We start from the raw sequence: 27,248 nt of genomic DNA on the forward strand, positions 1-27,248 counted from the left end.
ATGTAACACACACCAGTCTCTAAACTGCATAACTTTTATTGAAGTAAATCAATGAAATTGAGGATAAATATATAAATAGGCAACTGTGGGTATAAATGAATAGACAGCTGTAGAGCAAACATTCCCATGACGGCACCAGGAAGTAACATAAAAAGTGGTAAGCACAAAGCAAATATTGAACTCCTGTTTCTCTATGTAAAACAGACTGCGTGTCGATCAGGCTTGCCCGTCATTAACCAAAACATTTATGCTTAAATCAACAGCTCTCCAATGCCATAAATACATGTATCAAAAGGGAAACAGAAGCTGTAATGTCCTTGAGCTACAGCAGCATGACGTGAACAAATCCAGTGGGTAATGTTCAAGGAATTACAAGTCCCTACAAGACACGATAAATGAAGTCTATAACAGCTTGGAACAGAGTCGAGTAGACTGATAATTTATTTTTCAAATGTTTATCTAGCTCTGTTGATGCTGTGATAACATGAGTAAAGTATAACTTTAAAATTGTTACTGCACCCTAGACATCATGCTCTGAGGTTTTTTGGGTATTTTTTTTTTATTAAATACTTTAAGTAATCAGACATGGAGTCAGACTTAGATAATTTGGGGGGGCGGGAGTGGAGGGGCGGGGACGGGAGAAGCAGCTTGTTTCCTGCTGCATGGGTCCAATTCTATATTTTTACCGCTAGCCCCACACCCTTGGATCTCACATACCTGTATACTGTAACAGAGCGGCAGGACAAGCTCTTTAATCAAAGGAGACAGGTGCGTGATGTGATTTATTTTATAATAACCTGGGGCCTATGCACAAAAACCTGCCGTACGCTCTTTTTAACGACAAGATTGAGATGTATCAAGACTGAAGTTGACGTAGAAATAAAAATACAAATTATATTTTTTACAGACAAAAAGTTACATGAATGTACCGGTACATTGTATCCCACGGTTGTGCTACTAATTGTGCAAAATGTGAATGTTTTAAGTTAAACTAAATGTATATTTTCAAAGTAAAACAAATGAGAAGAGGAATAGGGATGGGAATTTTTCCGGTTCCGATTCCACTTAACGATTCAGTTATTTATTGGTTCTCTTATATATTCGTATTTGGGGGAAAAAAAGATGAATTTTCATAAATTTTGTTTAGTTTAGAGCTAACAAAATACTACTTTACAAAGCCAACAGTGAGGTATTATGACGCAAGTAGCATAGAAAATAAACCTTTTGAAAAAAAAATTTATAAACTTTTTGTGTTGGATTTCCATCCAACAGTGGGCGGGGGGTGGGAGGTGCTACAGCCTACCTCAGCTGCATTCAGATGTGGAAATAACATAAGGATGTAACATTTAGTAAAAAAAATTCAACTTTTAAGAATCCTTGTCGTTTGACTCGACAATACACCGTGCAAAGGTTTCTTTAGATTCACAAGGCATAGGCATAAACATGCAATATATCTCAAGCCTTCTATTGATAAAATCTTGATGTTTATTGCTTACAGCTTATGAAAACCTCACATAAGAAATCTCAGAAAATGTTTTTTTCTTTTCAAACTGTAAGCCGTGATCATCAAAATGATAATAAAAGCTTGACATTAGTCACTTTGCATGTAATGAGTTTATAACATATAGTTTCACTATAACACAAGGGAAAATGTGCTATCTGGGATAATTAAAAAACAGTTCTCACCAAGTTTACACGTTAAAATCAGATTGGATCAAACTCTTCCCTCTGCTGGAGTTTGAGAACCACCTAATGTTCTGTAAATATTGTAAAGGGAAGACACAAACAGGTGCTTAATTTTTAAAAACTATGTGCTCTGAACTTTTTTCATTTAGGGTCCAAATGAAAAATACTCTCTGTAAATAAATTCAATTTCCTTTAAACCGTTTTATACAGTTTGGTCACAGACGGTGACTGGAGTTCCAGCCCATTTGTTCCTTATTTGTTTTGCTGTGCATGTTCTATTCTCAAATGATATTTCCTCAAGTCTTCTGTTTTGACACTTGTATGTTTTCCTTGATTGTCTGTTTGGTCCAGCTTGCCAGGGATGTTTTTTCTGGTTTATTTAGGATAAGCACGCCATTTATGCTGAAATTGCTTGACTCCAAATTCCACATTTGCAGCTTCTTGTCACAACAATCTCACTTTATCGGCTTCTGTCTGCTCCAACGTTTCACCTTCTTCTTCATTCTCGCGTGAATCCTTATTTGTAGAAAAAATAGTCATTGTTGCTATTTGTTACAAAGTCTGCCAGGACAAGTGTTTTGTTTCCAAAAGTAGGAAGACACTTTTGTTGCCAGAAGTCCGAAGTGTGCTACCATGGAAACGGAAACCAATGCGCGGAAGAAGTCAGTCAGATTAAAATGCTCAAAATACGGTAAATATTAAACATATTACATATTGTTATGCAAGTAAATATTGTAAAGGGTGGTGATTAAGGGGCGACTTGTCCAGGGTGTACCCCGCCTTCCACTCGATTGTAGGCACCAGCGCCCCCCGCGACCGCACAGGGAATAAATAAGCGGTAGTAAATGGATGGATGGATGACTACTATGTATAAAGAATTGCAGTGTGTATACACAACGTTGATGCAAGATTTTGAAGTTGTCTTAGAGGGCTTTGAAGACTACAATGGTGACTCCCATTTGCTACATCTTCAATGTGTCTTTTACCATCTTTAAAATCCTAATAAAAAAGACATATGTGTTCTTGTCTCTCATAATGATTGTGAACGATAAACAAAATTTCCAAAAACGTGCAGTTCCTCTTCCATGACAGCAGTAGATATCTCAGACTGGTTCGTAAATTCAAACGCATCCTCAACTTTTGCCAGGTCTAAGATAAAGCATACAGTTCAAACTTAGATCGGCCAGTAGACTCAAGATAGAAGTGCTAAAAAGTACAACACGGATGTTAAGTAGACCACAAGAAAGTGTTTTAATTGTAGAAAAAAAAACATAATATGATCCCTTTTAACGTCAAACAAAATCATTAAAGATGAAATACTGATTTACCAAAAATACTTCCAAGCTGTTATATTTAGTTTTGAGATAGGAGTCATCATCTTGATTCAACACAAGCATATTTTCAAATTCAAAATAGCCCACAATTTAAGCTTAACATTTCTAAATAATTACTGGTGTATAGTATGTGATTGTTAAGGGGAGAAAACAGGAAAAATAATCATCCACGTTGCACAGAATATTCAATCGATATGGTTGGTGGTGTTGTAAAAATGTTCTACAAGATGACAGATAAATAACAGCGGTAAGGAGGAGTAGTACATTTACAACTCTGACGTAAGGTTCAGTGCATGATGGCAGGTTTGTTGTGATGTCTTCTTAGCACTTGTATGCTACTCCCTCAAAAAAGCAGCACAGTGCAATTCAGGTTAACTACTCTAACGAAAGACAATGCCAATCAAGTACATCTATCTGAAGTACTGTTTCATCATTTTCTAAACATTAAACCTGATATAGATACAATTCCTGAATTGCAAGTAGAGGAAATATATATCCACAACGTACAACAACAGCTTTCTCTACCACAAAATAAGATAAAACATTGTCTTAACCATCACCATTCAACCGGAGAGGTGTGTTTTAGAAGACTTGATTGAAATGGTTGTCCATTCACAAGACAAACATCTGTGTTATGGAGGTCTGCCATGAGTTCAAGGCATTTGGCTATGCAGAGAGGTCAGTGACCGGCCATGTGGCCCTTGATAAGGCTACTGTTTACACTAAACCCTGATGCGGAATTACATGACTTTGAGTTAGACTATATATATATAATGTAGAAAGGGACCGCAATTTTTTTGTATTACACACTTTACGGAGATTAGATCATTATAAGTGGTTTATCATTGACCAATGATTGTCATCCGCCACGCCAAGTTTGCAAATCCCACTTCATAAAAAATTGGTGTGCTGGAATGTGTGTCATTATGACACTAAGGAAATATCCATCCATCCATTTTCTACCGCTTATTCCCTTTTGGGGTCGCGGGGGGCGCTGGCGCCTATCTCAGCTACAATCGGGCGGAAGGCGGGGTACACCCTGGACAAGTCGAAATATAATACAGTAAATACACAATGTGTGCTTTAGGACCGGTCAAACTTGATTGATGTAAAACAGTAGAACCTCTGATGTCAAACACAATCTGTTCTGAGACATCTTTGATTAACTGTATTTTCAGGACTATAAGGCACCGTTCAAAGTGTTTGAAAATGCTTTAAACCTTGCAACTTATGAAGCAGTGCAGCTAATTAATTGATTTTTCTTTGCCAACGGCCATAATGTTTTGTATTCAACAAACAGTTTTCATATTAAGCCAACAGACACATTGAAATTTGTTTGTGCTGTGTCGCCACCTTTTGGACAAGTTTTCTCACTGCAGGTGCTGCTGGTTGACAATGTACTTCTTGTTTAGTGCAAGAAGCATCCATAGCACTTTTGCTCGAAATGATTTTACATTCATCACTGCAAGCAGCATTTGTAAGTTTTACAATATAACTAAAAAATGTCATACTTATCAAACCGGCCCATTTGTGACATCTGTAGGCTGTTTTAATGTAGATAATGCATTTGAATGAATGATGTGATAATGAATATTATTTTTTTCAACACTTGTATGATGCAACATGACAAACATTGTCCATTGAAACAATTTAGTAGGATGCAAAAGAAGAAAAATCAACCATGGACTAAAAGAAGACTTGCTTGCAACAAGAAGAATACATTATATGGAACATTTATAGCACAGAGATCTACAGAGGCCAAACACAAGTACAAAATGTATAAGAACAAGCTCAATAGCATACTACAAACATGTAAGAAATAATATCACAGTCAATTATTTGACAAACAAAAACAACATGAGAGCAACATGAAGCATCCTAAAAAAAACAAAACCAGTGAAGTTGTCACGTTGAGTAAATCCCAAATAATAACAGAATACAATGATTTGCAGATCCTTTTCAACCCAAATTCAATTGAATACACTTCAAAGACAAGATACTTAACGTTCGAACTGGTAAACATTGTTGTTTTTTGCAAATATCAGCTCATTTGGAATTTGATGCCTGCAGCATGTTTCAAAAAAGCTGGCACAAGTGCCAAAAAAGACTGAGAAAGTTGAGGAAGGCTCATCAAACACTTATTTGGACATCCCACAGATGAACAGGCTAATTGGGAACAGGTGGGTGCCATGATTCAAGCATACTCCAAATATACAGCCAGGATGGCGGCGCCCGGACGGGCTGTGGCTTGCAGACATTCTTGGTAGAAATAGAACATTTGGCAAAAATTCGGCAAATTTCATGGCTGGCTTAACGCGTGGTCACTCCGTGGTCACAAACGACCGCCAGACTATTCTGGATGTGGATAGATCGGGCCGTTTTGGACTGAAAGATGCGTGTACGTTGGACCACCTCGCTAGCATGGGAATATTTCGCCAGCTACATCCAGCGGCCTTTGACGCAGCGGAGTACAGTACCAGCGGGGAAGAATCCTAAGCGGTGTGATCAGAAGCAGAAGCGAGGATGCCGAGCGGGGCTAACAACAAAGCTAAAGGCTAATCCCTACATATATCTGGGTGAGGAGTCTGTTAGAATAATACATAACTCAGATAATGCGGTCCTCTCCAAGGTTTCTCATAGTCATCATTGTCACTGTCACCGACGTCCCACTTGGGTGAGTTTTCCTTGACCTTATGTGGGCTCTACCGAGGATGTTGTTGTGGTTTGTGCAACACTTTGAGACACTGATGATTTAGGGCTATATAAATAAACATTGATTGATTGATTGATGATGATTGGGTATAAAAGCAGCTTCCATGAAATGCTCAGTCATTCACAAATAAGGATGGGGCGTGGGTCACCACTTTGTGAACAAATGCGTGCACAACGACAGATTAAGAACAACATTTCTCAACAAGCTATTGCAAGGAATTTAGGGATTTCATCATCTATGGTCCACAATAGGGCTGGGCATATCGATATGGTCTTTTTTTAATATCTCAATATTTTAGGCCATATCGCAATACACGATATATATATCTTGATATTTTGCCTTAGCCTTGAATTAACACTTGATACATATAATCAGAGCAGTATGATGATTCTATGTGTCTACATCAGGGGTAAGGAACCTATAGCTCTAGAGCCAGATGTGGCTCTTTTGATGACTGCATCTGGCTCTCAGATTAATCTTAGCTAACATTGCTTAACACAATAAGTAATGAATAATTCCACTGGTAATCAGTGTTAAAAATAACATTCAAAATATAAAAAATTCTCATGCATTTTTATCCATCCATCCGTTTTTCTACCTAACCTGTTCAAGAAGTCACGAATGGTAAGAAGTATTTTATTCATTATTTGTTAGCTTCAGAATAAAAATGTTATTGAAAAGAATAACAGACGTGTTATACCCTAATGTTGGTTTTACATAAAAATGCACACATTTAGTTGTATTCAGTGTTAAAAAAAATATGATATGGCTCTGACGGAAATACATTTTAAAATATTTGGCTTCCATGGCTCTCTCAGCCAAAAAGGTTCCCAACCCCTGGTCTACATTAAAACATTTTTGTTCATACTGCATTAATATATACTAATTTTAAACTTTCATGCAGAGAAGGAAAGCACAACTAACAGTAATTAGCTAGTGAATTTTCAAACGATGCTACATATTAGCAGTAATGCTAATTTTGGTAGCAACGTTTGTGCTCCACACTTGACAAATAAAGTTGTCTATTCGACATCTTTCCGCTTGAAGCCGAACCACCGCCAGACGATGGACCCCCTGCTGTTTTTCTTGGGAATTAATTATTTCCTTATTTGTTACCAGATTCGCACCTTCTCTTTCTCGTATTACCGCCCGCACGGCTTCGCTAGCATCAAAGCTAACGTTACCCATGCTGCTACCTCTCTGCTCCGCGAGGACGTGTATGTATGTGACGTATGACGTGACAGGATGTGACGTGTGTAAGAAGGTGTGCTTACTGTCTGTGAGAAGGAGACACAAGAAGGAGTGGGAACAGCCTGTAGTGTAATGCCCGCAGCTAAAAGCAACTGTGTGAGAACGTATACTCGAATATCATGGCATAGTCATTTTCTATATCGCACAGAGACAAACCCGCGATATATCGCGTATATCAATATATCGCCCAGCCCTAGTCCACAATATCATCAAAAGTAGAGCTGGGCAATATATCGATATACACGATATATCGCGGGTTTGTCTCTGTGCGATATAGAAAATGACTATATCGTGATATTCGAGTATACGGTCTCACGCAGTTGCTTTTAGCTGCGGGCATTACATGACAGGCTCTCCTTGCTCTTTCCTGTCTCTCCTTCTCACAGACAAGCGCACTTTCTTACATACGTCACATACTGTCACGTCATACGTCACATATGTATACACCCTCGCAGAGCAGAGAGGTAGCAGCATGGGTAACGTTAGCTGTGATGTTAGCGGAGCCATGGGAGTGGTAATACGAGGTAAAGAAGGTGCGAATGAAGGAAGAATTAATTCCAAAGTAAAACAGCAGGGGGTCCATCGTCTGGCGGTGGTTTCTCTTCAAGTGGGAATATGTCAAACAGACAACCGTAATTTGTCAAGTGTGGTGCTGAAGCGTTGCTATAAAAAGCAATTGACCAAAACTGTATTTATTAAACAGTTATTAAGTAGTGGCACAAACGTTCATGTCATTTCAAAACAGAAAGTGCAAGATTGTCAGAGACATTTTTAAACAAGCTATTAGTGCACTTTTGTGCAAGATGTCACTAAGATGACATATCAAAACAACACTACATTAAAGTGCACTTTTTGTACAGAACACCACTACAATAGTTTAAAACAAATAAAGTGCACTTTTGTGCATGATTTTGTGGGCGTATGGCACCGAATGGAGATGTTGATATGCGAAGTAAAAACTCTTCATTCTCTAGCAAGTGACCATTCAAATGATGCTATATTTTAGGAGTAATGCTACTTTTGGTAGCAATGCTTTAGCACCACACTTGACAAATTAGGTTTGTTTGTTCGACATATTCCCGCTTGAAGCGAAAACAACGCCAGACGATGGACCCCCTGCTGTTTTTCTTCGGAATTAATTCTTCCTTCATTTGTTACCAAATTTGCACCTTCTTTCTCTCGTATTACCGCTAGGACCACAGCTAACGTTACCCATTCTGCTACCTCTCTGATCGCGAGGGTGTATACGTATGTGACGTATGACGTTACAGTATGTGACGTTTGTAAGAAGGATAGACAACAGAGTGAGAAGAGCCTGTAGTTTAATGCCCACAGCTAAAAGCAACTGCCTTAGAACATATACTTGAATATCACGATATAGTCATTTTCTATATCGCACAGAGACAAACCCGCGATATACCGAGTATATTGATATATCGCCCAGCCCTACATGAAACCCCCCCAAAAATATGTTTGGAAGTACAAATAACTTCCCCACTGTAGTTTCTTTAATGTTGTCGTTTTAAGGTCACAAACAAAACTGAGCCACCTGCCAGTGCTTTTAGATGGGGCAGGCGCACACAGCAACACCAATCAATTGTTTATTTTTCAACAAGTTTTTAGTTATTTTCATGTCTTTTTTCCAAATAGTTCAAGAAAGACCACTACAAATGAGCAATATTTTTGCACTGTTATACAATTTAATAAATAAGAAACTGATGACAACTTAATAAATCAGAAACTGTATTTTACTTCTTTATCTCTTTTTTTCAACCAAAAATGCTTTGCTCAGACTAGGGGGTACTTGACTTAAAAAAATGTTCAAACTAAAAAATGTTTGAGAACCACTGTATATAGGATTTAGATCTGGACTCATTGATGGCCACTTAAGAACTCTCCAGCGCTTTGTCCTAAGTCATTTTTGTGTGCTTTTTAAAGTATGCTTTGGGTCGTTGTCCTGCTGGAAGACCCATGACCTCTGGCGGAGACGCAGCTTTCCGACACTAGGCCCTACATTATGTCCCAAAATTATTTGGTAGTCCTCAGATTTCATGATGCCATGCACACAGTCAAGGCATCCTGTACCAGTAGCAGCAAAGCAACCCAAAAACTTTCAGTGAACCTCCACCAGGTTTGAAAGTAGGGATGGTGTTCTTTTCTTTGAAGGCCTCATTTTGTTTTCTGTAAACAGTGTGATTATGTGCTTTACCAAAAAGCTCCATTTTAGTCTTATCTGTCCACAGGATGTTCTCCCAGAAGGATTTTGGCTTCCTCAGGTAAGTTTTTGCAAACTCCAGCCTTGCTTTTTTATGTCCCTGTGTCAGCAGCGGGGTCCTCCTGGGTCTACTACCACAGCGTCCCTTTTTGTTGAGATGGTGAGGGATAGTGCAAGCTGACACAGTTGTACCCTGTCACTGCAGGTCAGCTTGAATCGAGGTTCTTTATCCACAATTATACCAATCCTTTGTTGCAGTCCTTCATATTTTTTTATTTTCCGTCCACGTCAATGAGGTTAGCTACAGAGCCATTGGCTTTAAGCTTCTTGATGACATTGCGCACAGTATACACAGGAACATTTAAATCTCTGGCGATGGACTTGTAGACTTGAGATTGTCCATGCTTTTCCACAAACTTGGTTATTAAATCTTCTGAGAGTTATTTGCTTTTCTTTTTTTTTTCCATGCTTGGTGTGGTGCACACAACACGTTTGAGTCAACGTTTCTACATTTTACCTGGCTGCAAGTATATTGCCAGCACCTGTTACTTGTTACATGTGAGTTTAATTACAAATTAAAGGAGCATCACATGCTTAGAGTACAACTTTTTCATACAATTTTAAAAAGGTGCCAATAATTTTCTCCAGTCCATTTTTGGAGTTCTGAGTAAAATAATATCAGATTTGGCTTTTTTGGGCTTTTTGGGAGTTTTTTTTGTGTTCCAACACAAACAAAATAAATAAACATGTGAATGCCAAAGCATTTGTAATTTCAACAATTTTCTGGGAGAAGTTGTGCATCATCTAATAGAAATGCAGAGGTGCCAATATTTTTGGCCATGAAATTCAGTCAGTGACAATAAAAGTACTGAATTCGGTACACATCTTTTCAAGGTCTGTTGGTCAATAGACTCGCGATAAAAGCGCTAAAAACAACAGCCAAAATGGTGGGGTGAACACGCTGTCGAACTGGCGCCACATAAATAAGACCACCAACAAAATGACAAATTCTGAAGAGATGGTCAGAAAGCAGCTTGAAAATAGCGATATGCGATATTAACATTTACAAAGCAGGCTCCGCTACATATCAGATCAAGCATTTTCACAGCTTCGTGTTGAAGCTCGGTGAAGCAGTTCCCGCCCACGCCTGAGAGCATTGTTTATACTCACAGATCGGCATGACCGCGCCGACTTTGCTGGCCGGCATTTACAAACTTTTACCGGGGTGGTGCAGCCAGTCGCTTCGTTTCACTTAGTTTCACTTCTGCGGAGTCCTCTGCAATGCAACGCAGTATTGTCCAGGTTTCAGAGACTAAGCTCTGGGTGCGTGCCTGGAAAGCTGGGAGGCATGCGAGTGCGTTCAAGTGGTTAAAATGCATGAATATTGGCAGGTCTGTTGGTCACTCTCTAGGAGGGGAGCCCAGTGATCTGATATTGCATTTACATGTTGTAAGAATTTCAGGACCTTCCTGTTAAATATGGTGAATAAACACGACGTCTATTCTGGTTCACAACTTTTAATCAACTGCCGCACAGAGGAAAAACCGGAAACACTTTTTCCTTCCCGCCAAACAACACTGCGCATGCGTTAACCCAGTATATGGAGAAACATGTTAACAATCTCCCTATCTTTTATATAAAAAAATAAATAGCACATGTTTCTTAAGAACAAATACATGTCTTTTTAAACAACAGAAACAATACAATCAACACATGTTTCTTAAGAACAAATACATGTCTTTTTAAACAGAAACAATACAATCAACTTAGGTAAGAACCCATTTTCCTTCACTCAATGCTTTCAAAAGCATCAAGGGTGATGCCCCCTTTTTCGTAAGACAGTCAGCCAGTTGAGCTTTTGTTGCTGACCAAAGTACCTTTTGTATTTTTTTGTTGTGAATAAGTTCTTTGATGCCACTTATATCTAACCGAAGCCTTTTCTCTGTTACCTGTTTTGTTGATCGAAGAGCATCATAGAGAGAATGATTATCAGTCACACAAACTAACGCTGGAGCATTTAGACCAGCGGTGCCAGTAGTGAGCTCAGAATAGAGGGTGGCAAGAAACACTGCATTGTCTATTCCATCCGACATGGCCAGAGTTTCTCCGGCAAGGGTGCTTCGCACCACACGTCGAATTCTCTTGGACTGCCAGAAAAGGGGGGAGAATTTACCTCCTTCTCCCATTAGGGTGATCAACATGCCCCCTTGTGTACCTCCATCAGGAAGATTTCCTAATGAAGCATCGCTGAATACAGTTAGGTTTAAGGCAGTATCATTTCCCAAATGTTGAAATTTTAAAGTCACTTTTTCAGCTTTAAGTTTACGAACTAACTTATTAGCATTGTGAATGGATTGCACAGTCGCATTCTTTAGACTAGATGCCAGACAACAAGAATCAAACATTACGTCAGGTCTTGTCTGTTTTGCAACCCAGAGTATCTGTCTTATTTTTGATCTGAGTTGTTCTTTTTCTGTTTCATTAAGAGGAGCATCTCTTTCTAGAGCACGGACTGGCTGTAAGTGAATGGGGTGCAGACTTTCAATGTAGCTGTGCTGATGCAACTGTACAGAATCATTAACAGTTTCAATATCCATTCCCAAATAGCAGAAATTGTCATGTTCCTCACGTCCCACTTGGAACTCAGACTTCAGTTTAGGGATCACATTTTCTGAAAAGTTTGATGAGCCTGCCCACATAAAATCATCTACATGACATGCGAGTACACCTGTCACTGTGTTTTCATCATCCAGCCAATAAAATACTGCTGGGTCTACCTGTGACACTTTACCGCCTGTGCTCAGCATGATTTCCTTCACCTTGTTGTACCAGTAGAGAGATGCATCAGCAAGTCCTTACACACACTTCTTTAGTTTCCAAATAACCCCTTTACAGTTAGCTTCTGGAGGAGGGTTGACAAAAATGTCTCTCGACAACTCCATACCCTGTAAAAAGGCAGACTTAATGTCCATGGAATGGACTTCCCAATGATTTTGACAAATGACACTTAGCAATAGCCTTAGAGATTCAGAAGCACAGGTTGGTGAATCCTTTTGTAGATTTTTTAAATGAAGTTCTTCAAACCCCCTTGCTACAAGTCTGGCTTTGAGTACAATACCAGTGTCACTTTCTTTGAGACTACAGACCCACCTAGTGGAGATACACTTTTGTCCTGTATTTTCAGTCACTTCAAAAACATTATTGCTTTTCCAGCTTTCTATCTCTGCCTGTTCGGCTGCATCAAATGATATGTCTTTTGTTATGAGTACATCAGCCTCCCCGACAGCTGACTCAGTGTTAAGATGCTGTACACACGACATGTCAACAGCCTCTTTTAGTCCAGTACTGCCATCCGGCTCAATATGCTGCACATTATACCAGTTTTTATAGGTTCCTGTTGCTTTACCTGCTCTACTGAGTACTTTAGCCCTACATGTTACACTTGTATCTCTTTTCACGTAAGTTACAATCTGTCCTGTTTTAAACTTCACATTAGAAGCAGGGAGAAGATTATCACAGGCACTGTGATTCATTTGAGGTGCATCACTTTGAATTACACCTTCACTTGTGTTTCCCTCTCCATCACTGTCATGTTCACTTTCACTGTCTGTGTTTTTTTCATTATCTGAGCTACATGATGGTATGTGTAAAGCATCTGTGTCACTATCAGCGGTTATGTTCTCTTCATGTTTTTCACATCCTGTTTCAGTGTGAACTTTACTTTGTGTAATTTCCTTGTCTTTAATCTGTGTGTGCACCTTATTAAGTCGTGAATGATGAACTCTAACTAGAATACCTCCATGTCTTACAAACACAACAGCTCCATCTTGACCAATCACCACTCCTGGTCCCTTCCACTCTGCACTATCTCCTCGTTTATAGTAAACCTTTTCTCCTGTGTCATATTTTTCATCTGTGTGTCTAAGCTGTTTTCTTAATGCCCTTCTTATCCTCTCTGAACATTCAACTTCAGTAAAAGCCTTCCTTGAGGCATGCAGAGCTGATATGTGTTCTCCTACTCTTGTGCTCACTGTAGTGCCCTCTAGAATAATACATTGGGAAGATTAGGATTTTGACCAAATACCAGTTGATGTGGACTATAACCATGTACACTGTGCATGCAGTTCTTAGCCATTAAGGCCCAGTCCAAGGCAGTACTCCAGTCACAATCTTTTTCGTGTTTAACTTTCTGGATGATGTTCGTGAGTGTCTGATTATGACGTTCCAACAGTCCGTTGCTCCATGGGCTGTATCCTGCGGTTGTCTTGATCTCGATATTGAAGTTTTCTGCCATGTCCCTGAACTCTACATTGTTAAATTCTCCTCCGTTGTCACTGAAGAGCTTCTTGGGAGGACCATGGACACTTATCCATGTGTGGATGAAAGAGTTGACAATTACAGAAGATTTCTTGGTTTTCACAATATTTCCAGCGCTGAAACGTGTGAAATGGTCCATTATATGTAAATACCAAATGCCTGACTCAAGCTCGTGCAGGTCCACCGCCACAGTTTCATTGTATTCCGAAGCAAGAGGCAAACCAACAGCTGGCTTTGGCTTTGTCTTGCTATATCTTTGGCATGTGTGACATGCATCCACTATTTGTTGCAAAATATTGAGACAGTCCTGGTCTTTGTTCCCTGAACTTTGAATTAGCCTATGCAGGCGATCTGCTGATGCATGGCCAAATTGTCTGTGAAGTTTGAGGAGGACCTTGTTCTTCTCGATTGTGGACATGTTTTCTGTTACAATCAGGACTTCATCTTCAGCACATAAATCTTGAATCTGATATTCCATGTCATCTTTGTCTCTTATGTCTACACAGTAATGTCCTGAGCTGGTAAACTGAAGAGGTATCTGCTGCTTAAACATCACTACCCTGTCGTTTTCTATGTCTAACATAGTTCCTGCCTTCTTTAATGATGTTTTACTCAGCAGGAGTGGAATATTGACTTTGACAACCTCTGTCTCAATGTTACATTTTGTCCATCCTATTTTAGCAGGTAGATGCACTTTTCTGGTGGAATGAATCACATTTCCATCTCCAAAACGAAACATTCTGTTGCTAGACCTTTCTGTACTTCTTAGCTTATTTACCTGCTTTTCATTGAGATTATGTACAAAACTTTCAAGCCACTTTTCTCCACACACTGTGCGAGTGCAGGCGGTGTCTATGATCGCTGAGCTTGCTGCTTCAGTCATAAAAATCTCAGCTTTAGACTGGGGATCATTCGTTAACAGCGTGATATTAACTTCGTCCAAATTGTCATTTTCAGTCAATCTTACTTGTTCGTGCTTTTTGTGCGGGCAGTCCTTTGCCCAGTGGCATGTGCTTTGACAGACGGCACATCGTGATCGTTTACCGTACTTATCCAGTGGGTTTGTACCCGGTAACGGCGTCACCGATCTTCGTTGACCACGTGGAAACGGTGTGTTTGGTCTTCCTCTCCATTGTGGCTGTTCTGTGAGGAAAGCTGCGTCCTGGTTCAGTTGTATCTCGCTTGACTTGCCCGTTGTTTTACCTCCGAATATCCGTTTGAGAGCGGACTTCATTGACGAGAAGCTTAGCTCCGTGTTAGCCGTCAGTGCTAGCTGCCTGTCTTTCCCATCGAGGCAGGCTGTGTCAAGAAGTTTGAAGGCTAACACCGCATCAGGGAGTGTCATATTGTACATTTTCATCCGGTTGTCGCGCTGTTCAAAGTCAATAATATAGTCCACCATTGAAACGGAAATATTTTTGGTGATGCGGTCGAAGTACGTGTACGCTTCATATGCACGATCCTTTTCCTCTTTCAGGAAAACGTCATCCAGTTTTGCAAATAATGTCGTCATACCGTTGTCATTGTCCAACTCCTCCGCAGATATCTCCATTGCGATTTCTCTGGCTCTCCCTTCAAGTCCCAAAGCCACAGCCAGTGCTTGCTTTTTCTTATTGAGTTCTGTAACGCGCATCCAAATGTTAACTTCATTTTTCCAGCACTCGTATGGATTGGACTCGTCAAACCTCGGCGGTATTTTATAGTTTGCAGCCATCCTCAACCATCCTCTGCTACCAATGTTAAATATGGTGAATAAACACGACGTCTATTCTGGTTCACAACTTTTAATCAACTGCCGCACAGAGGAAAAACCGGAAACACTTTTTCCTTCCCGCCAAACAACACTGCGCATGCGTTAACCCAGTATATGGAGAAACATGTTAACACTTCCGATCAAGTCTCCAAGATTGAGGGAGGTTGGCGGCTTCAAAGATGCCATACTGTCACACTCTGCTCTCGACATTACGCCTCACAGACTCTCAGAAGAGTTAACTGATTTGAAATGCAGCAGAGGCTACTTTTTAAACGTTAAACGTTTAATCCTCTTAATTTAATTGTGGCAGCCAAAATTGTGATTACATTTTGAATAATTGTGCAGCCCTACCAGGAAGTATGACAAAGTTCTGTATAGCACTAATATTTAGGGATGTCCAGATCAACATTTTTGGTCTCTGATCCTTGAACACATGTTTTGGCCTCAGATCTTTACCAATAGATTATAGAACTGAACATTTTTATGTAAAGTAACACATTTTTATAAAGCTTATCTTAATAAATTCTAAATGTTCTAGTATTGTTAGAAATCAGATGATGTATTAAATTGTGGTATTGAATTCTACATTCATTTGTTTTAACAAAATAAAGCGCACAATCACTTTTAATGATTTGGATTTTGGCCTTAACGTCATCCTGTATCCAAACACGTGCTCCCTGAGTTTTTAAACGCTCACAGAATAATCAATTTAATCACTTTAATATCTGTATGGTCGCATATTTGTGATACTGCGCGTGCGGCCTGTTGGTGCAGCAGTCACTGGTGTGGGCATTTTTGTTTGTGTGGGCTTTCTTTAAATTTTGTGGAAATATGTATACATAATTATGTACAAATATATATACATAACTATCAGTTATCCTTATCGGTTGTAAAGGTCTGGTATCGGCTTAAATTCTTATTATCGTGCATGCCAAGTTTTAACGAGATATACATTTTGATTTAGTTATCTGATTTATAACAAATTAACATTGTTAATATTTGAATTGGCTCTGGAGCACTTTGAACAGGAAAGGTTGGGCCCTAAGGTCTAAAATATTATGAACCTGTTCAAGATGGATAGACCAAAAAATCCCAGATTTGTTGACAGTCTTCGTATATTCCTTGCATTTTAAATGCTGTGTAATGGTCATGCAAATATAATTGTACATATAGTAAAATATGACAAGCTGTCCTCTATTAAGATGTAGTAGACCACTTACCCTCCTTCACTCTCTGCTTCTTCAGAGCTCCGCCCCCCTCCTATGGCACCAGCGATGCTCCCTGCAGCCCTTTTCCTCCGTGTTGGCGTGTTCCTGTGAGGAGCAGCAGCTCGACGTGCTTCTGTCCTATCACCTCCCCCCAGCTCTTCGCTGACTTGACCATGCACCACTGGAATGGCATTCTTCAAAGCCTTCATCTCTTCTTTCAGCTCTGACACACACTGAATTAGGGCCTCCAGGCGATGCAACACCTCAACCTGAGGTCCGGGCTGACATGGACTATCAATAAACATCATGCCAGTCGCAAGTTCATTATTATGGTACAGGTATTGTGCTGGCATTGAAGCTCTCCGTCTCATCTTGAAGCCCTGATAACATGCCACTGCCAAGCCGATGCCAGCCACTCCAGCCAAGGCACCCAGAACCAGAACTTTGCTGTCTGAATGGGCCATCCTGCAGGTCATTAGAGAAAGAAAAACTTCCATGTCACCATGTCTAGAAATGTTCAGTTCAGTGCAGTTCAGTTTCAGTTTATTTCGAACATGCATACGATACTATGTAATGCATCTCACCATTCCAGTTGTTTCATTACAGCGCGTCCAAAAAGGAGTAGGAAAAAGCAGAGCTTATTTAATCCTACTCCTTTTCATACCATATCAATTTTAACCAATTTCCTTGTTCTTTGTAACAGAAAAGTGAATAAATAAACAATATACCATAGTAAGCATACAAATATTAAATACACAAATAATATTTGTCTCAACAAAAAAAAAGGGTTCAAGGTGTTCAAAATAATTTTTGTTCTGTGTAATTTGTGAACACTTGTAGTTTGAACAATCTCTTAAACTGGATCATACTGGTGCTTTGTTTAATTTCTTTGGTTAATCAATCCATAATTTAATTCCACATACTGAAATACGAAAGGTTTCAAGTGTTGTGCGAGCATACAAATGTTTTAAATTAGATTTTCTTCTAAGGTATTAGTTCTCCTATTTTGTTGAGAAGAATTGTTATACATTCTTGGGTAGCAGGTTATAGTTCACTTTGTACATAATTTTAGCTGTTTGCAAATGCATTAAATTGTTGAGTTCCAATAATTGTAATTTAATAAATAAAGGGTTTGTATGTTCTCTATATCCAACATTATGTATTATTCTAATAGATATTTCTTGTAACACAGTTAGTGAATGAAGCGCACATTTGTAGTTGTTTCCCCATATGTCTGCCCAATAACTCAGATATGGTAACATTAGCGAGCAGTAGAGAATATGAAGTGATTTTTGGTCTCGAACACGTTTTGCTTTGTTCATTATTGATGTGTTTCTTGCTACTTTATGTTGTATGTTTTTTACATGAGATTTACAATTCATTTTATTATCTGTTGTAACACCAAAAATGTGTATTATTTTACAGTACCCTTTCAGTATTTACTGCATCTATCTGTATTAGTGTTTGACTTTCTTTTCTACTGTTACCAAAAAACATTATTTTAGTCTTACTGAGATTCAAAGATAGTCTGTTTTTGTCAAACCATCTTTTTAATGTGTTCATTTTTGCTGTTATTATTTGTATTATGTTCTATGTGTTCTCTCCGGAACAAAATGCTGTTGTATCATCTGCAAATGATGCTAACTAAGTCCTTTGTAACTTTACAAATGTCATTCATATAGAGATTGAACAATTTTGGTCCGAGTATTGATCCCTGAGGTACGCCACAAGATATGTTAAGCTCTGTGGAAGTGTGTTCGCCTATCTTCACGTATTGCTTCCTGTTGGTTAAGTAGCTTCTTACCCAGTTCAATACCAACACTCTGATGCCATACCGTTCTATTTTTTTTTAAGATGTACAAACCCTGTTTCCATATGAGTTGGGAAATTGTGTTAGATGTAAATATAAACGGAATACCATGATTTACAAATCATTTTCAACCCATATTCAGTTGAATATGCAACAAAGACAACATATTTGATGTTCAAACTGATAAACGTTTTTTTTTTTTTTTTTTGCAAATAATCATTAACTTTAGAATTTGATGCCAGCAACACGTGACAAAGAAGTTGGGAAAGGTGGCAAAAAATACTGATAAAGTTGAGGAATGCTCATCAAACACATATTTGTAACATCCCACAGGTGTGCAGGCTAATTGGGAACAGGTGGGTGCCATGATTGGGTACAAAAACAGCTTCCAAAAAATGCTCAGTCTTTCACAAGAAAGGATGGGGCGAGCTACACCCCTTTGTCCACAACTGCGTGAGCAAATAGTCAAACAGTTTAAGAACAACGTTTGTCAAGGTGCAATTTCAAGAAATTTAGGGATTTCAACATCTACGGTCCATAATATCATCAAAAGGTTCAGAGAATCTGGAGAAATCACTCCACGTAAGCGGCATGGCCGGAAACCAACATTGAATGACCGTGACCTTCCATCCCTTATCTGTATGAAAAACCGACATCAATCTCTAAAGGATATTACCACATGGGCTCAGGAACACTTCAGAAAACCACTGTCACTAAATACAGTTGGTCGCTACATCTGTAAGTGCAAGTTAAAGCTCTACTATGCAAAGCGAAAGCCATTTATCAACAACATTCAGAAACGCCGCCGGCTTCTCTGGGCCCGAGATTATCTAAGATGGACTGATGCCAAGTGGAAAAATGTTCTGTGGTCTGACGAGTCCACATTTCAAATAGTTTTTGGAAATATTCAACATCGTGTCATCTGGACCAAAGGGGAAGAGAACCATCCAGACTGTTATCGACGCAAAGTTCAAAAGTCAGCATCTGTGATGGTATGGGGGTGCTTTAGTGGCCAAGGCATGGGTAACTTACACATCTGTGAAGGCACCATTAATGCTGAAAGGTACATACAGGTTTTGGAACAACGTATGCTGCCATCTAAGCGCCGTCCTTTTAATGGACGCCCCTTTTTATTACAGCAAGACAATGCCAAGCCACATTCAGCACTTGTTACAACAGCGTGGCTTTTAAAAAAAAGAGTGTGGGTACTTTCCTGGCCCGCCTGCAGTCCAGACCTGTCTCCCATTGAAAATGTGTGGGGCATTATGAAGGGTAAAATACAACAGCGGAGACCCCGGACTGTTGAATGACTGAAGCTCTACATAAAACAAGAATGGGAAAGAATTCCACTTTTAAAGCTTCAACTATTAGTTTCCTCAGTTCCCAAACGCTTATTGAGTGTTGTTAAAAGAAAAGGTGATGTAACACAGTGGTGAACATGCTATTTCCCAACTACTTTGGCACGTGTTGCAGCCATGAAATTCTAAGTTAATTATTATTTGCAAAAAAAATATAAAGTTTATGAGTTTGGACATCATATATCTTGTCTTTGTAGTGCATTCAATTGAATATGGGTTGAAAAGGATTTGCAAATCAATGTATTCTGTTTATATTTACATCTAACACAATTTCCCAACTCATATGGAAACAGGGTCTGTAGATCAATAAGCAGTGTGATATATTATTTTGAAGCTGAGCTGACCCAGTTGCTGCAAGGTTGAGAATGTGAACGCTCTGCTGAATGGAGATGTATTTTTGCACAGTCATGTAATATTGTGGAAAAAATAGAACCTCGCCAATCCAACAAGACACATTAGAACATCACTATTGGAATCATCCATCCATTTATTTCTACCGCTTGGACTCTCTTAGCTGCATTTGGGCGGAAGGTGGTTGTACACCCTGGACAAGTCGCCACCTTATCGCAGGGGCAACACAGATAGACATACAACATTCACACTCATATTCACACACTAGGGCCAATTTAGTGTTGCCAATCAACCTATCCCCAGGTGCATGTCTTTGGAGGTGGGAGGAAGCCGGATTACCCGGAGGGAACCCACGCAGTCACGGGGAGAACATGCAAACTCCACACTGAAAGATCCAGAGCGCAGGATCGAACCCAGGGCTACTCAGAACCTTCGTATTGTGAGGCACATGCACCAACCCCTGGTCCACCGTGCTGCACACTATTGAAATCAAATATATCATTATTTGAGCTCTGTGAGTTGAGCAAGATGAGCTATTATTGTAGTAAACGAGGGCGTGTAGCCGCCTGCCATACATTTGTAACATGATTACAGTGACGTAGCGGTTGGACTGTCAGATTGTTTTTTTAAACCGTAAAAAGCAGCCATACACCTCAATGAATTACCTGTAGTTGCAAATGATGGCTGTGCGTCTAGCTAACTTACCTTGGTAGCCTCTAAAACAAAGATCTTCGTGGAGGTTATAATTAAAACAAAACTGATACACCAGCGTAATACATCACTACTACTACATATTTATCTAAGTAGTGCCTTATTTCAAATTAGTAACACATTGCAATAGTATTATGAATCATACTGCCGAGGAAACTAATGCCTATCCTGACCATGGTCCTGACAGGTCTGTGGTGCATCGATGAAAACAGTCCGTGTGCGTTCACGCACAGGAAAAAAACTTCAGGTTCCGCTTCGCGCCTACCAAAACACCAGGTAGCTTTTCGAATTGTTCCGAAATTAAAACAATTGGAATCATAAATGACAGAGTCAATATTAAAAAATGTGTCGGATGTTTGTATTTTGTTCACCTCTTTACGTTTGTGACCAAAACAGTTCCGACTTTATGAAGTTAATAACTGGCCATAATGCCAAATGCACAAACCGACAGAACGTTCACTGTTCAAACATCCATCCATTCTACCGCTTATTCCTTTTATCTCAGCTACAATCGGGCGGAAGGTTAATAAAGATACAATGTTATGCAGAGGTTTACTTGTATTTAGACAAATTATAGTATTTATAGTTGCAGAACAGAAAATCATTTCAAAGCACCATTGGTGAGTCTATTTTGAGAATCCATCCATTTTCTACCGCTTATTCCCTTCGGAGGCACTGAAGCCTATCTCAGCTACAATCGGGCGGAAGGCGGTGTACACCCTGGACAAGTCACTACCTCATCGCAGGGCCAACAGAGATAGACAGCCAACATTCACACTCACATTCACACACTACGGCCAATTTAGTGTTGCCAATCAACTTATGTGGGAGGAAGCCGGAGTACCCAGAGGGAACCCACGCAGTCACGGGGAGAACATACAAACTCCACACGGAAATGTGAGCCTGGGATTGAACCCAGGACTGCAGGACCTTCCTATTGTGAGGCAGACGCGCTTACCCCTCTTCCACCGCGAAGTTCAAACAAAGATATTGTTTTTTAATGAACATTTTAGTTTCTAATATCAATAAATCAAAAATAGTAAGTTCAATCACTCACCCCGGTACATTCAGTACTCTTCGGAGCACAGCTGGAGAGCAGCAGGCACTATAGTGACTCAGCCAGCCAGAACTTGCAAAGTTACTAAACTATAAATATTATCACATCAACCTTGGACCTGTGCATGGTCAGTGCAGGATGTCCTCGTACAAGTTTATTTAAGTGTAATAAATGACTCTCACTGAGAATATGGCCAAAGATTAACTTTGATTTATTCATGTATCCTGCTTTTTTCTGTCTTACTTTCATATTGTTTACATATGGTAGTTTATAAGCGGTAGGAAAATGGATGGATGGATACTGGATATAGAACAGTATTGTCACGTTTATTTTTTTTCCACTTGCATTACACAGAAAACTACATTCTAGAATAAATTTTATTAATACAAATAATTATTCAAATTAAAAATGTATGTTATTTATAGCATAAACACTTTGACCACTGTAATATTCCTTTGCCCCATTCTGACAGCACAAGAAAGTCCAACTGAAATTCTCAGACAGTCCTTAGTACTTGGATCTGCTTAGCAGGTGAGATGTATCAAAACCTCGTATAACACAGAAGTCATGAACCGACTTTGATTGATTGATACTTTTATTAGTAGATTGCACAGCTCAGTACATATTCCGCACAATTGACCATTAAATGGTAACACCCGAATAAGTTTTTCAACTTGTTTTAGTCGGGGTCCACGTTAATCAATTCATGGTACAAATATATACTATCAGCATAATGCGGTCATCACACAGGTTAATTATCATAGTATATACATTGAATTATTTACATTATTTACAATGCGGGGGGTGGGATGAGGAGCTTTGGTTGATATCAGTACTTCAGTCATCCACAATTGCATCAACAGAGAAATGGACATTGAAACAGTGTAGGTCTTACTTAGTAGGATATGTACAGCCAGCAGAGAACATAGTGAGTTCAGATAGCATAAGAGCAAGTAAATACATTAGAAATACATTTGATTATTTACATTAGGTTATTTATAATCCAGGGAGATGGGATGTGAATGGAGGAGGGTATCAGTAAAGGGTTGAAGTTGCCTGGAAGTGTTGTTTTAGAGCGGTTTTCTAGGAATATAGAGATGCACTTACTTTTACACATGTTGGGAGTGTTGTGGTTATGGCAGTCATTTACGTTAAGGAAGTAGTTTGACATGTACTTCGGTATCAGCGAGGTGTAGCGGATTTTATAGACTAGGCTCAGTGCAAGTTGTTTTACTCTGTCCTCCACCCTGAGCCAGCCCACTTTGGAGAAGTGGGTTAGAGTGAGGTGTGATCTGGGGTGGAGGTCTAAAAGTAACCGGACTAGCTTATTCTGGGATGTTTGGAGTCTAGATTAGAGTGTTTTGGAGGTGCTGGGGTACCAGGAGGTGAAAGCGTAATCGAAAAAGGGTTGAATGAGAGTTCTCGCTAGAATCTTCAAGGTGCTTTTGTTGACCAGAGAGGAGATTCTGTAGAGGAATCTCGTTCTTTGGTTTACCTTTTTGATTACCTTGGTTGCCATTTTATCACAGGAAAGATTAGCCTCTAGAATGGAACCTAGGTAGGTGATCTCATCTTTCCTGGAGATAACAATGTAGTTAGTACGACCAGGTCACTTCCTTTAGTGAACATGAAGCTCACTCGAGAGAATGTTTTCTTCACAGCAGAATCACGGTGTGCAGTGCATCAGATATTTCATGTTGCTGTAAGAGTGGCTACATGTGCAGCTCACAGAGACAACAGTAACTACCTACCTTGGCCAGCAGGGAGCACACAAAGATTTGGTTTTGAACCCATTCCGTTTCTTATTTAAGATTGCAGGTAAGGTCTTGAGAACCATTTCAAAGAGTGTGTTTATAGACTAAAATGAGATGTATCAGGACTTTGACAGCTCACTGTGGTTATGGGGGAGTATACCAAACATGAAAGTAACAGATTACTGACCCATACGTGGTTTGTATTCACAACTCTAAGCACATTTTACAGGCCCGCATCTTTGCCTGCAAAGATGTGGAAAGACTGAATCATATAAGTTCATTATTTATTGAGCTTTTAGTGTAGACCAGAACATGATAATATGCCAGATGATGTACTGTAGATATTAATATACATATGATATAAAGTGTCCAAAATGCAGCCTGTGGGCGATGTGTGGCCTGCAGCTACTTTTCGAAAAAACATTTTTATTAGCCCTCCACTTAATAAAGCAGAAAAACAATTAAGGACATTACACATCAGAACATTACGAATACATTTTAAGGTGACACTGAAAAGAAAAAGAGATTATGAGAAGTGCAAGGGGGGTGGTACTATTTTTATTATTATTCCGTCCATCCATTTTCTACCGTTTGTCCCTTTTGTTATTATTATTATTATTATTATTATTGTTAGTAGTAGTAGTAGTAGTAATCATAATAATATAATCCAAATTTTTTTTACTAATTTGCATGTCAAAAGGACAAACTTTCTTTTTGTCTAATTTAAGTTACTGAAGTATGTTTTTTTTTTTTTTTAATGACACATGGCCTAATATATTTGTTAATTGCTGTAAATTCGTTTAGTTTAATTAATGCAAAAGTGAAGTAAAGTCAAGTGTATTTATCTGGCCCTCAGTGGACTAAAACGTTTAGACATTATGACTTACGAAAAATCTATTTATTAGTCATTAATTTCTTAATATTTGTTGTGTAAGAGGATTTTGTGAACAGGCACACATATTGGGTGAATGATATCAGCTTATTAACAATTCTACTGCAATTTCTAATAACTTATTTTTGTGTGAAACATTTTACAAACACAACAGACGTTTTGTTATTCACTAAAAGGCAACACTTTCATTTACTGGTTGGTTGTCCTAAATCTATTGAAACTGGTTTTTGAAACACTTTGTTTTGTGCGCGTGTGCAATTATTTTGAATTCTAAGCAACACCATACTCTTAACAAACCGCCATGCCACTCATTCAAACCCTTTCAAGATCATTTTGCCTCATTATCCACAGTGGGGAGTGGCAGGTCTGATCCCACAAATACTTTCTGAAAAAATTACCGAAGAGTTCATTCATTTACAGTGGGGCAAAAAAGTATTTAGTCAGCCACCGATTGTGCAAGTTCTCCCACTTAAAATGATGACAGAGGTCTGTAATTTTCATCATAGGTACACTTCAACTGTGAGAGACAGAATGGAATTTTAAATAATTTATTTGTAAATTATGGTGGAAAATAAGTATTTGGTCAACCATTCAAAGCTCTCACTGATGGAAGGAGGTTTTGGCTCAAAATCTGGCCCCATTCACTCTTTCCTTAACACGGATCAATCGTCCTGTCCCCTTAGCAGAAAAACAGCCCCAAAGCATGATGTTTCCACCCCCATGCTTCACAGTAGGTGTGGTGTTCTTGGGATGCAACTCAGTATTCTTCTTCCTCCAAACACGACGAGTTGAGTTTATACCAAAAAGTTCTATTTTGGTTTCATCTGACGACATGACATTCTCCCAATCCTGTATTCATCACTAATTTCTTAATACATGTTGTGTAAGAGGATTTTGTGAACAGGCACACATATTGGGTGAATGATATCAGCTTATTAATAATCCTACTGCAATCTCTAATAACTTATTTTTGTGTGAAACATTTCACAAACACAACAGCTGTTTTGTTATTCACTAAAAGGCAACACTTTCTTTTACTGGTTGGTTGTCCTATATCTATTGAAACTGGTTTTTGAAACACTTTGTTTTGTGCGCGTGTGCAATTATTTTGAATTCTAAGCAACACCATACTCTTAACAAACCGCCATGCCACTCATTCAAACCCTTTCAAGATCATTTTGCCTCATTATCTACAGTGGGGAGTGGCAGTTCTGATCCCACGAGATACTTTCTGAAAAAATTACCAAAGAGTGCATTCATTTATATTGTAGAGCCGGGGTTCTCAAAAAGGTCTCTCAATCCAAGAACCATGTTTTTTTAATGGAAATTAGTTCTGACACAGTTTTATTTCAGTCGAACCCATCATGTATTAATTTTTCAAATTGCTTTTTGAACATAAATAGTCATAATTATATGTCCAATGCAGTTTGGAATAATGTATTGAGGCATTTTATGAAGGAAATGGAAGGGACATGCTAACTATGTTTCCATTTAATTAAGGCAAAAACTAAAATTAAATATCAAAATTGCACTAAGTAACAACATAACATCCGATATTTCACTTACAGGGCTTCACGGTGGCAGAGGGGTTAGTGCGTCTGCCTCACAATACGAGGTTCCTGCAGTCCTGGGTTCAAATCCAGGCTCGGGATCTTTCTGTGTGGAGTTTGCATGTTCTCCCCGTGAATGCGTGGGTTCCCTCCAGGTACTCCGGCTTCCTCCCACTTCCAAAGACATGCACCTGGGGATAGGTTGATTGGCAACACTAAATTGGCCCTAGTGTTTGAATGTGAGTGTGAATGTTGTCTGTCTATCTGTGTTGGCCTTGCGATGAGGTGGCGACTTGTCCAGGGTGTACCCTGCCTTCCGCCCGATTGTAGCTGAGATAGGCGCCAGCGCCCCCCGCGACCCCGAAAGGGAATAAGCGGTAGAAAATGGATGGATGGATGGATTTCACTTACAACATTCCAAATTGCTCACTTTTACATTTGTTTACAGTATTATACGAAACAAGTTTATCATCAGTTTAATATTTTAATGTAATTCATGCGACCCGCATTTGGGTCCCGAATCACTGTTGCAGAGGACATCAATATTAACATGCTCACTAATTTGAACCAAGGTTATATTCATCTGAGTTTTGAAAATAGTCCAATTAATCATTTAACAAACCAAATTAGACTGAAACTGGGTGGTCTTAGTGGATGATTGAAGCAAGTTTGTTTATAGACATATGGTTTTATTTAACAAGTGAATAGCAGACACATGTAAGCACATAAACACTAAATCAAATGAACAAAATATGAAGTCATTTTGTATTAAACCTAGTTAACATTATAAGACTGTAACAGTTTAAAACTTGGGTTTTCTTTATGTTTTTTATTTCCATCCATCCATTTTCTGCCGCTTATTCCCGTTCGGGGTCGCGGGGGGCGCTGGCGCCTATCTCAGCTACAATCGGGCGGAAGGCGGTGTACACCCTGGACAAGTCGCCACCTCATCGCAGGGCCAACACAGATAGACAGACAACATTCACACTCACATTCACACACTAGGGCCAATTTAGTGTTGCCAATCAACCTATCCCCAGGTGCATGTCTTTGGAAGTGGGAGGAAGCCGGAGTACCCGGAGGGAACCCACGCATTCACGGGGAGAACATGCAAACTCCACACAGAAAGATCCCGAGCCTGGATTTGAACCCAGGACTGCAGGACCTTCGTATTGTGAGGCAGACGCACTAACCCCTCTGCCACCGTGAAGCCCTGTTTTTTATTTGTTTTGCATAATTTCCTTAGGTCAGCTTGATATTGTCAGAAACTTGCATGGCGGTAGTCGGC

At 39.3% G+C, this 27,248-nt stretch overlaps 1 protein-coding gene and 1 long non-coding RNA gene across 2 annotated transcripts in view; one reads left to right on the forward strand and one right to left on the reverse strand.

The window, feature by feature from the left end:
* Positions 1-20,927, reverse strand: part of LOC133559255 (regulator of microtubule dynamics protein 2) — a 116,734-nt gene extending 95,807 nt beyond the window's left edge. The window contains exons 1-2 of the mRNA XM_061910843.1: positions 20,702-20,927; positions 16,490-16,942 (exon numbers count right to left, since the gene is read on the reverse strand). Of these exons, the coding sequence (XP_061766827.1) occupies positions 16,490-16,941 (452 nt within the window). The 5' untranslated portion in view covers position 16,942; positions 20,702-20,927. The remainder of the gene's footprint in view (positions 1-16,489; positions 16,943-20,701) is intronic.
* Positions 652-17,625, forward strand: LOC133559256 (uncharacterized). The gene is made up of 3 exons (XR_009808127.1): positions 652-768; positions 9,228-9,260; positions 16,515-17,625. It is a non-coding gene; the product is annotated as an uncharacterized LOC133559256 (long non-coding RNA).
* Positions 20,928-27,248: the final 6,321 nt, after the last annotated feature.

Source organism: Nerophis ophidion, linkage group LG09 (genome assembly GCF_033978795.1).
Source record: "Nerophis ophidion isolate RoL-2023_Sa linkage group LG09, RoL_Noph_v1.0, whole genome shotgun sequence".
Lineage (NCBI taxonomy): Eukaryota > Metazoa > Chordata > Actinopteri > Syngnathiformes > Syngnathidae > Nerophis > Nerophis ophidion.